The following is a 12,560-nucleotide window of genomic DNA, read 5'->3' on the forward strand; positions in this document are numbered from 1 at the left end:
TTTGTATCGTCCTACATATTCATAAACTGTTGGCACTGCATACAAATATATTTGACTGAGATCATTATACTTTAAGATACGTAGCCTATGACCTGACTCACACACACACATTTCTAAATGAACACTTAGAAAAGATTTGAATCCTGTCCCAAATCTGCAGTTCAATAGAGGCATTAAGTTAAAACAGATATCAGATTCATAAGACAGAGTTGGAGAATTGTTTTTGGTGTGTTCTTTGCTCAGCTCACAAACAGTGATGGCAGATCTCACATTAAAGAAAAAGAAAAAGAGCTCTAGGTGAGCTTGTATCAGAGGAGATGATAGAAATGGAGCATCTGCACAGAGAAAAACGCACAGCGCTATGGGAGGGAAATGGGGGGATGAATGGCTTGCAGTGCGGCGGGTGATGTGGAGAGGACAACAAAGTAATTATGGGATGACTAAGGATAGATATAGAACTGGGCGAGGGAGAGAGGAGGAAAGAGAAACGAAGAAGAAGAAGAAGAAGAAGAAGAAGAAGAAGAAGAAGAAGAAGAAGAAGAAGAAGAAGAAGAAGAAGAAGAAGAAGAAGAAGAAGAAGAAGAAGAAGAAGAAGAAGAAGAAGAAGAAGAAGAAGAAGAAGAAGGTGTAGCAACCTGCTGGAGTCTCCATCACGCTATGATAGTTAATCAGCCTCTGACTGTTGCGGCGAACATATTCTGCAGCCATCTGGAGCAGGAGGGAACTGTCTACCTTACTCTCAGACGTATCTGCCTCTTTTTAGTTCATCTGTCTGGATTGAGTGCCTTTCTATGTGCGTCATGTCTCTATACAGGTCTATCTTTCAGTCAATCTGCCTGAGCTCCATCTTCCAGCTGTCTACCATATTGACTAAAGACCCTGATAAATCCCTGTGTTATTATAATATTTGCACAACATGTACACATATAGAGAAGCACACACAAACACTCGAAACCAAGACAGTGGAGCAGTCTATTCCTCCAACTGCACTTCTATCAACATCCACAAGGGGTCATGATTACCTTGAAATGATTTGTTGGGAGTCCTTGATAAGACTTGAACGTGTGTTATTATGTGAGAGGAGTTAGGCCAAGATTTTAGAATTGTGAATGATGCGATTCTATTACATGTAATATCAATGTGAAATGATCCTAAAATGATGTTTACATTGACTTAATTTAAATCAGCTGCACGTGTAAAGTGCAAACATTTACATTGAATCTGTGTTCACACCTCACATCTGTCATCTACATACTGTATTGTATTAGCCAGCTTGCTCCACAAACTATTAACAACAAATAGCCCTCTGACTAAATGGATCTACACTTTAGAGTGAGAAGAGAGGAAACTTTTCACACACATTGTGCTACTGGATTCAAGCATATTACACGAAACTGCAAAGAAGTGGCAAATAAATGAAAATTGCAAAAAACGTTTGCAAAGTCAAGTTTGTCATTCTATTGGATACTCTTGAAATTTATTTCTAATTAAAGTTAGATGTTTGAGTCAACGCTTTAGACAATTATGTTACAGTTAATCACTAACCTCACAATTTATAGAAATACATGAAAAAAAGGGTCATGTATTTGTGTGATCTCATGAGTTATTTCCACCTCGTGGTGGAAGAAGTACTCAGATCTTGTAAGTAAAAGTAGCAAATACAAAGAGTAGAAATACTCTGTTACAAGTAAAAGTCATGCATTCAAGGTCTCACTTCGTAAAAGAACAAAAGTATTGGCCTCAAAATATACTTTAAGTGTCCAAAGTATACTCATTATGTAGATTAGCACATTCAGTGTAATGTATATTATATTATTGGATTATAATTGTTGATACATTAATGTATAGGCCACATAACTTTAATTTTGAAGCAGGTAAAGGTGGGGATAATTTGACCTACTTATTTCGTTATTTTGAATACTTGTTTTGTATTATGTCTCTTGTTTGCACAATGCTGCTGTAATCCTGTAAATGTCCCTGCTGCGGGAATAATAAAGGATTATTTTATTTTATCGTAATATACTTCATCTGCTGGGTTGCTTGAATTTCCCCCAGAGGATCAATGACGTTGTTTCTTAATCTTATACATATATATATATATATATATATAATATATATAATCATGATTTATTTGTTGATTATATTTTGTATTAATAATCTGCAATGTAACTAGTAATTTAAATGACCAAATAAAGGTAGTGGAGTAAAAATTTGAATATTTGCCTCAGAAATGTAGTACAACAAGTATAGAGTAGCAGGAAATAAAGTAATGTACCTCAGAATTATACTTAAGTACAAGACGAGAGTAAATGTAGCCTACTTTGTTTCTTTCCACCACTGGGACTACCATAATGGATTCAGATCACAAAGATTCATGTGAGGCTTATAGTTTTTTCTAAAATAAAAAAATAAAAAGTGGATAAAGTGTGCTGTGCTCATATTTAATTTTATTCTATTTTGGTTGATGATCTGGAACTGTATTAAAACAGTCTGCAGCAGGTAGGGAGGGGGTAGTGTGACAACCAGTTATTAATCCGGTATCTTCTCAAGCAACGCTTGCATTAAAACTGAACTCCTTTTCCCACAATGCCTCGCTCCTGCGTGCACGTGTCACCGTTGTCAGCGAACCGGACCGAACGTCACATTCCTGCATTCCCTTTTTCCTTAGGACGTCGGAGTTATAGCTACCGCTAGATAGCTAACGTTAATCCTCTCCCCCACTTTTTCTTTTTGATGAAAACACACCCATGACACGGCGGATTTGATCTCAGGAGGTGATTCCGGGTTCACCAGGAGTCAGAATCTCTCTTCGGGGGTAAGTATTTATCTAATTTTAAGCCGGGGTTGAAGGTACCTTGTCGGGTTGGAGTGCAAACAACCGTGGTGGTCAGATAACTGTTTTAAAAGATGCGCTGGATTTGCTGCGAGTGAGTAGCCTGGTTATGGTCTGGCCTCAGCTGGCAGACCTGTTGATACGCCACAGTTGACAGATGGTTAAAATATCGCAACGTGTGGCCTTGTTGTTGTTTACTGTTGTAGCTACTTAATAAGTAAGCTAACGTTAGCCCCCGGGGCTGGTTAGCCGCAAAGCTTGCGTCACCATTGTTGCCGGTGGTACGCGGGCAGACACGCGCTTAGGGTGTGGAGGCTCCTCCAGATGTGTGTCTTTGTGTTACTCTGACAGGGACAATGCGGTGCAGTGTGTTGGATAACGTTGCCTGTAAAAAAAAAAAACGTCCTGTGGAAGATGCAGCACTAGGCTAAAGGATGCCCACTGTGCTAGTATCCCACAGACACAGCATGGGCGTGGTTAGGAGTGCAAAAATAGAAGAAACTAATAAAAACAGTAGCTATGGTAATGATGGGTTCGGTATGATCAGTTTGGTTTCAGTAACGGTACACGTGCAGGACAGGAATGACAGGAGGATCCTTTCAATAGATATCAGTTTGCCATGGAAAGCAGCCGAGCATGCTGCAGCTCAGCAGCCTGTCCAACAACAAAGAGAGGACCACAGCTGCTGCTAGTCTGGGGCAGGATAGACCGAATCACTGATGCACTATGACCATACATATACTGTAGGATGTGAAGTGCCTTATGAAAGTTGAAGCAAATACAATCAGTTGTATTTTTTTTGCATATTTGCATAACTTAATTTAATGTAACTCTGAATGAATGCTGGAGTCATCTTGTCACTATAGGAGTTGTCTGTAGGAGTCCCGCCTGCTGTTTTTTTTAAGTTGCAGTCTCCTTCGGTTTGCTCAGAACATTCTGGGGATTCCTGCTGTTCAGATGCTGATTGGATCAGAGTGACTTTTTAAATTAATGTTTGCGTGCTACCACGAGTCACACATCAGAGACCCTCTGTCACATTTTTATGCAAAAAAAAAAACAAGACTACATTTGAATGAATTATCTTAAAAGTACAGCTTTTTCAGTGGAGAATGGCTTCGTGAATTCACCCAATATTCCCGCTGCTGTAGAGGCATATGCTAAAGAAATACTTGTAAATCTGGTTCTGCAAGTGTCTGCATTCATTGTGAAGAGATGTTTAACTTCGCTTAGTGTCTGCCATTAAGTCTACCCAGACTGATTAAGTCATGTAATAACTTTTGTAAACATTGTACAGGCAAACCATGTGTAGATAATTACAAATATCTTTTAATGAATTGAATATTGGTAGATAGAATGTAATCGACCTATCATCGGCTTAGACATAAGCTATTTGGCCGAAGTTATCCCCAATATGAAGAATCTTTGGGGACAAAGCGCCAGTGCTTGAATGTGTGCCTACGCTTGCAGGACATTTTAGGATCTGTATGTACCTAGAAGTGTAGGTAAGAAACTACTAAACATGTAGCCATCCGGTGACACCGCTAAATAGCCATCAACTACTTGATCTAGAAACCTAGATAATATGTAACTTTGTAATGACTTGTATGCTCTCACGGCTGCACAATATATAGGTCTTAATCATGTTGTATCATTTTCGCAAAGGTTCCTCTCCCATTAATCTAATCTGTGATCTGAGGCTCTGAAATAAGACTCTGATGAATAGAAATGTATGAGTGTTGCTGATGTTTAAACTTGGCCTGATATTCAGCTTCATTTCGACCATCTAAGCAGAGTCTGTGCCGCGTCATCACCCCAGTGATGTGCCGTCCCAGCACATATGACCGCTGCATTGATGTGGTGAGTGATTGAGGCGGTTGAACTCTGCCCTCGGAGAGGCCGAACGGTGTCTGGAAACGTTAAAGCTACCGCTAAGACGCGGGGGTAGTCTTGTGATTCACATCCAGGTGTGTGCGTGTGCAGTGTTTTGAAGAATGTAGAGGAGGAGCGCGCAAAGCTGCATACTGTGGAGTGTGTGTGAAATGCCTGCAGTAAACTGGAACACCCTGACTCAGCCTGCGTAGCACAAATCTAGCCCCAGTGGGAACTGCTGCTCATTACGCTGCCTGAAATTTATGGATGAGTGAGTGGGGGGAAAACAGACAGGGAGGAGGACGACACCATGCAGGTAATGGTTGAGGAATACATACAGAGATAGCAGTAGGCCTTTAGCTTAGCGCAGGAACGCAGAGTCGCTCTCTCGCAATTGCTACAGACCTATTGTCACAGTCTTTCTATGGCCGACCTTTTTGTTCTCGGAGTTACTTGTTTTGTCATCACCGCACGTGTTCAACCCCCCAACCTATAATGGCTGCTGCAGCTCTGTTGACGACGGACCTTTTGTTGTCCCTCTTTGCGCTTTTGTTTCCTGCACTCCATACGTGTTGTGAAGCCTGTGAGCTGAATTGCACACCCTCAACACACACATACACTTGCCCCCCCCCCCCCTTTCTGGTCTGTTGCTCTAGATTCAGGTCATTCAGCTCAAACTGTATGAGTAAACACATTTACTCACAGCAGCTTGCTACAGTGAATGGGAGGCCAGAACTACTACAGACTCTTTTTGAAGTGGGTTGCAATTTGTCTCTAAACATATTCCTTCAATTGTAGTGTTGCACCTGTTGCTGCATGTTTTATGGGGACATCTTGCTGAAAATTACAGATATTTAGTTCATTCTCCAGAAGAAGAGAGGCCACCCAAACCTTATAGCGGCACTACTCTCTCCAATGATAGTTTACAAAATACTAAAGGACACCATACAGAACAATATTCAAGATTCAAATGTTCTATTTGTCACATGATGCTCATACTATATGTTCAGTGAAATGCAGGGTAGCGTACTCTTAAGGCGGTGCAAGAATGGCTAAGTTGTGCGTCTGCAGTCGGACATTTTAAAGACAACTTTGGAAAGATTCATTTTATTTTCTGACAGCTGACTTTCATGCATCAATATGCCTACATAGTATACATTATACAAAGAGCTCATCTTACATTTAACCTCTCTAAATAGACTACTCTAAATTATATTTAAACCCAAGTGTTAGTTTGATAAGCCACCCAGTCGGTAGTAGACCAGATCAGGAGAATTAGCAGCTCTCGCACTGCATGTGGTGAGAACGTTGACTTGGACTCCCACTGGGGAGACTTTGTCTCATGATCTGCTCTGTTTGGGTTGTGGGGATTATGGTTCTTAGCGTTTGCTTGTTGTGTAACTATATCAAAGGCTGCAAATCATTGGTGGCTCAGAGCTTGGTTTACTTTAGCTATGGTACATGTGCTGTTGTACTGTGCCGCCCTTGGGTGCCGAGTCTGCTGCAGTGGTATTGTGCTTTTGGAGCCCAGGGCATAATGGTTTAACATAGCCTCGTTGTTGTTTGGCTTTATGCTGCAGTTTCATGCAGAGCTGACTTCTTTGTACAAGTATGAAACTTGAAATTATTAGTCCAAAGTTGTACTTCAATCAGAAGTATGTTTATGACAGATAGTCCCCATTAGAGTTGAGCTTGTTTCAGTGAAGCAACACTAAAAGAGAAAGAATGAAGCCTATTCCTCACAAACGAAAAAGTCAATCATGAGTTGGTCCAAGAAAAAAACACTGGACATTGCTGTACATCGCTCCAACAGTTGATGATGTGTAACAACACTCCTTCAGCGGGCCTGGGAATGTGTGAACTCACCACCTGAACTACCTACCGTGTGTCACGCACCGAGTCTAGTTCCTCTGAAACAAAGATAAAGATTTTTGCATCATTTGAAAGGTTTTGTCGCCCCAGTTTGTATGCATGCATCGGACTGTGTATTAAATGTGTGGATCAGCTGAGCAGGGAGGGATATTGCACGATATGTCATGATGACAGTTTCTTTTTGCAAGTAATCAATCTATTCTCTGTCCTGAAGTACGGATTTGTCTCCGCCTGTCAAATAAAGAAACAGTGTGCTGTCCAGTGTAATGCTGTCTGTCCGGCCAGTTCAGTGTCAACCCGGACGGTGCTGGGCTTCAGGCACAGTCTTCCTTTTACTGTCGTACATGCTGCTTTGCATTTTACAGTCTTTATCTTTCTCTGCTGATAACCTTCTCTGTATTTTCTCAGACCCTCTAAATCACCGCTCACATCTCTGAATAGTTCAGCGACTAAAATAAACTCCGCTGCCAGTTTCTATAGATTCTAAACCAATGCAGTTTAATGAGTATGGAGGAGATCAAATTAGATATTTTAGAAAGAGTAGAAGTAAACTTGTGTTGCATGCTGATGGACCATTTCTTCAGCTACAAGCACAACGGTGAAGCTAAATGTGTGGCAGGCTGTGTTTTGTTGAAACAGCTGGTAGAATTGAGGGAGGGAGAGCGAAAGGGTGGAGACAGGAAAGAGGGGAGGAGTCTGGGTTTGTGGCATGGATGGGAAGGATGTAGTTCGCAGGGGTAGGAGAGTAGGCCAGACAGGCAAAGATAGAAAGAGAGGAGGGGGGGTCTCACACCATCATGGCCCATGTTGCTACAGACAGGCCAATGCTACAAGCCACCGTCAGGTTAACCCACGAGAAAGGCTTCTCTGTGTGATGCCGACTGCAACTAACTGCTTCATCAGCTAAACCTTCGTCTGTCTGACCGACTCGCTGTCTCGGTCTGCACTCCACATTTTGTTTAAGGCTTCAGTTCTCCCTCATTCTGGAGCTGCAACAATTCAATAAATAGTCGGTCCCCGGAATATCAACCGGGAACTATTTGATAATTTAGTCCAGCTTCTCAGTTGAGAATATTTGATGGCGTTCCTTGTCTTCTATTATATTGCACAACATATTTTGGGCTATTTGACTGATGGTTGAGCAAAACAGGGAATTTGGATAATGGAAATTCACCACGATCAACATGAATGTTTCCGATATCGTCTCATCCCTAGCTGTTCCTTGCTTTCCTCCCAATGACTCCTCTCCTCTCTCTGGCACCCTACAGGGACGAGGTTCGTTGTTTCACGTTGTGGACTCTCACATGAACATATTTACTTTATAATGTCACTAAGTTCAGAAGGCAAACGTCTGAAGATCATTGATGTTATGTTGTTAATGTGGAAGAAAGTAAAGCAAATGTGACCACCACCTAAAGCAGATTTGGAGTGGTGTGTTATGAAACACAGCAGGACAGAAAGGACTTTGACTCAGGTCTATGACAAAGAACCAGTGTTTACTTTGGAGATTGGTGGTGATGATGATGTTGTTGGGGCTGACTATAATGCATACAGGCCATGTGACAGAAAAGACTGAGAACTAGAGGAGTGTTGCGTTAATGGACAGGTCAATACAGCTGTTGGCAGCAGTTTCCCCCCAGGCAGTAATTCTATACTACATATCAAGGACAAGAGCAGGACATCTGACTGAGCTGCAACCGCCACCAATATGCATCAAACCCATCATTGCAACATCCAGTCTGCTATTATTGAATGCTCCTCCATTCATTTAAACTGTGTAGTAATTACCAAATATAACTCAGCCACTAACTGCAGCCTCAGATATTACCGTACCGTTGAAATGAACGGGCAACTTTCAGTCTGATGATCGGGCTAGACGAACTAGAATGTCGTGCGAGTGGTCTGTTTCTGAGCGGAGGAGGACAGATGTTGGTGTTTTGCGACATAAATAGTCTGGTTTTGAGGACGGCACATGATCTCGCAGGAATAGGCCACAAAAACTGGGCCAGTCGTTCAATTTGAAGTTTTCATATGCTCTCAAATCACCATGAACGTTGAAACACAATTTAGATTTGTGTGTCTTGTAGTTTATACTCGGAATAAGTAGTGAAGAAAAGGGAAACTAAACTTTCACACGAAGATGAAATTAGTGCAAATATAAGTGTGCACACGTATATATGTGAGCCCATATATGTGCATATACAGTACAGTAACCCGTGAGGTTTTATACGTCACATGTGCTGGTTGTTTAACAAATATTGTCTTCAAGGCAGCTGGTCCGACTCTGAGCGCTGATGCTTCTGTAGCCCGCAACCAAAGGCCAATCAAAGCCCCGGTAATAGTGGATGGATGGATGGATGGATTATGCTACAGTAAACCAGATTAAGACATGTTGACCCTGGTACATAGTATGCAGAGATTACAGCAATAGTTCTAAATGTACAAGAAATCACTTCCCTTACCGCTGTCCTTGAGCCAGAGACCGGTTCAGGTTCCGGTATCCTGCTCCACAGGAGGGCTATCCTGAAGTTGACCCTGAGGTCTGATCCGCCAATGGAGCACTTTACCTCTTTGTAATACTAACTTAGTAGTTGTAAACATGATTTATAGCATTTATGGTACACAAAAAACAATATCAAGTTGTGTTTTTGTTCTGTTGAAATAGTTGGTGTGATCTATTTACTTTGTTGTGTTGTTGATGAGATACAACGTAGTTCAGGAGTTGGTGAGATCAGACGTGATGAAGCAGAAGAGTAAACTAAAGGGAGTCTTTAGGATATAGCACTTCTCCCCACCCTGGTATTACAAAGCCCTGCAGCACAAGACCAAAGCAACGAGTTTAAACTTCGTAGCGCTGACTTGTTGCACAGGGCTCCCCAGCGAGTCCCCAGGGCTCAGCAGATACCATTCTGCGTGCTCCAGGGCAATAAATCCTCTTTGCATGGCTGGTGATCAAGCCATGATGTAAAGGAGCTTAGTAGCAACAGACAGCCAGGCAGGAAGCTGCTTCCCTGTTGGCCACAGATCAGGTGATCACACACAAAACACAGACGGGAGAGAGAGAGACGGTCAGGGACAAGGTGGAAAAACAAACGGGGACAAGGTGGAAAAACAAAGAGGGTGAAATGGACATGGGGAGGTGTGTGAATGGTGACACCAGAGGGAGCTTGGACAGAGAAATGAGCAGAGACTAATCTGAGGTTTTTCAATAGATGGATGTGGTGTGAAAACACAACCTGAGTCTGCTGCAGGACACTTAGCAGTGCATGCATGTGGATGTTTGTTGTCAGCAGTCAGGTCATGTTTGTTCGTTGAGGGGAACCAAGGTGAGAGAAACGCCACATTGTTATTGTCGATACTTAAAGCTGCAACTGACGATTGTTCTCATTTCGGTTGTGAAATGACAGAAAATTGTCAGTTTGTTTATTCAGCAAACAGTCCTAAAGCCATAGACTTTTACTAATCATAGAGTTCACTGTAATATGAGAAACGAAAGTATGACATCACATTTCAGAAGCTGGAAATGGAGAATGTTTGGTATTTTTGCTCTATAAATGATTAAAGCCATCGATTATCAAAATGGTTTTCAATCAAGAAATTGATTAATCTACTCATTGTTTCAACTGTACTGATATTGTTGGTGTTCTTATTGTAAACACAAGCCAGCCTTGAGTGCTCTAACATCCCCCTGTATCCTTCTCTTCCTCCCTTCACAGGTCACTTTCCTCCTCCCCTCCCCCCTCCTCCCCTCCCACCTGTCTCAGCTCTGGTTTGTCATGGAGAACTCTTCGGTGGCGTCTGCATCGTCCGAGGCCGGGAGCACGCGCTCACAGGAGATAGAAGAGCTGGAGCGCTTCATTGACAGCTATGTGCTGGAGTACCAGGTGCAGGGGCTTCTGGGAGACAAGGCCGATGGCGACTTGGACATGGACAACGGTGGCAAGGTGCCGCAGGTCAGAGCGTTATTACATTAATGGATGACATATGCTCTCATAAGTCCCGTATCTGCAGGCAGCAGTGATTCTTTTTAGTGGTTTGTGTCTTCCAGAACAGATAGGCGGGGTACAACCTGCATCCAACCAGCTGCCCTATCGTTGTAATGTGTATTTAAACGTAGACAAAGGTGGAGGTACCTCCACAAAATACTGCAGTTGGAGGAAAAATACCAGAGACACTTACAGTTCTGACTGTTTATGGTGTGTTTATGGGGTTTGTTTACATGTAAACAAACCCCCCTTTTCACAAATGATGGCAACTTCTCCTCCCATTTCTTCCCACCAGTGGACAGATGACTGTAACAACAAGAAAGATGGCAGCTGGACGTCTTCACGGGGGAGAGGCTCAACCAAGCCGGTAAGTGTGTGTTTCCTCCTCAAACTAAATAATCTCGACTCAAATACGGTCTATAAGGTCTTCATCATAGATCGGTGTGTTTGGACAATACCGGAGGAATAACAAACGTGACTATTGGGGACTCAATTAGTTTGACAGATAATATTTGATGCAGCACATTTCAGAAAAGGTCTTGTTCATCTTCTGAAGACTGATTTATTCTTCTTACACGAGAAACCCATGTTGCTAGTCCAGGGATGCTAGCTACGAGTCCTGCATTTTTAAATTACAACCATATAACATTAAACACGAGTTAACACTACTGCTAGTCTGAAGAAGCTATGAGAGTAGTCCTAGTTTTACCCCATAAACGGCTGCAAAATATTCATAACACTACTTCAGAGTATTTTCGGTGAGTAAACGGTGTTTACGTGTGTTGAGCTTCCACTGCAGCCCCGATTCTACTTCCATGTTGTTGTTGTCGTCGTCCTCTTCTGTGCTCATTCTCGACCCTCTGGTCGCTGAAGCATCGCGTTGATTAAACGCGTAGGTTTGCTCTGCTCTCTCACTTCTGTATGTCGGTGTAGCCTTTCCCTCTCTATCAACTGCTCGAGCGTGTGATTAGAAGAGATTGTAACACCAGCCGAAAGCAATCCCCACCGCCCGCTTGTGATTGCTGAAGACAAAGTATGCTCTTAATGACTAACATGGGATGCTGTGTGAGGCTAGAGCCGGTACTGAAATAACCCTAAATGAATTATCGGTCGGTGTGTGTGCTCTGTACAGTGCTTTCGAGTATTATTGCTCCCCAGAGATTCATTGGTATGATTCACTAGGAAGTGAAGCGGCATGGGTGAGAGGTTCAAAGAGCAGTGAGCCAAAAAACAGAGACAAACATGTGGCGACAGCTCAGCAATCACAGTGCTGCACTATTCTCTGTGCAAACGAACACAACACAGGTTGTTGTTACTCTCCCAATATGCTTTTAAAGAAAAAGTTAAAAAGCTGTAGAAATGACAGAAAACAAAACAGGTTTTTGGATGAAACAGAGTACCGGTACACAGCCTTTTTCTTTTATTCCCTCTCTCAACTCCACAGGACGAATGGGAGCACAGCAGCAACGGCAGCACCGGGTCCAGGCCCAGTTCAGGGTCCAGACCCGGGTCCGGCTCACGCTCCGGCAGCAGAGGCAGAAACAACCAGTTCACAGCCCCTGCCATGGTACAGATGCACCTGTGTTTGTCTTCTACTGCCACCACATTCCCTCAGTGTCCCTAAAAAGATCACAAATCAAATCTGCAACATATTTCACTGTTTAGGGGCACATGAAGATCAGTTTACTGGTCTCAAGGAGAACCACTCAAGCCTGTGGAAACAGTTTAACCTCAAATTTTAGTTACAAACTGGACGTGTGGCTTTTGTAATACGAGAGCATTTACCAGGCAAAGAGGGTCTAATGGTAAATGCTATTGAGGCATATTTGGGTGTAGGATCCAACAGTTTCTGGAGCATGACCCACACTACCACTAAAACTAACTCTTAACGTGCAGTATTAAAATACGATGTGCATTGACTTTAGAGCCTCTTTAATTCGTACTTATTTTTATTGCACCCGTTTATATTTGTAAGTGATGGTTTGCTAAGAGGTGTTAAG

At 42.5% G+C, this 12,560-nt stretch overlaps 1 protein-coding gene across 1 annotated transcript in view; it reads left to right on the forward strand.

Moving 5' to 3' along the window:
- Positions 1-2,761: 2,761 nt before the first annotated feature.
- ctif (CBP80/20-dependent translation initiation factor) overlaps positions 2,762-12,560 on the forward strand; it is a 35,287-nt gene continuing 25,488 nt past the window's right edge. The window contains exons 1-4 of the mRNA XM_079289521.1: positions 2,762-2,815; positions 10,291-10,527; positions 10,856-10,927; positions 12,005-12,127. Of these exons, the coding sequence (XP_079145647.1) occupies positions 10,351-10,527; positions 10,856-10,927; positions 12,005-12,127 (372 nt within the window). The 5' untranslated portion in view covers positions 2,762-2,815; positions 10,291-10,350. The remainder of the gene's footprint in view (positions 2,816-10,290; positions 10,528-10,855; positions 10,928-12,004; positions 12,128-12,560) is intronic.

This window comes from Melanostigma gelatinosum, assembly GCF_949748355.1.
Source record: "Melanostigma gelatinosum genome assembly, chromosome: 18".
NCBI classification, from domain to species: domain Eukaryota; kingdom Metazoa; phylum Chordata; class Actinopteri; order Perciformes; family Zoarcidae; genus Melanostigma; species Melanostigma gelatinosum.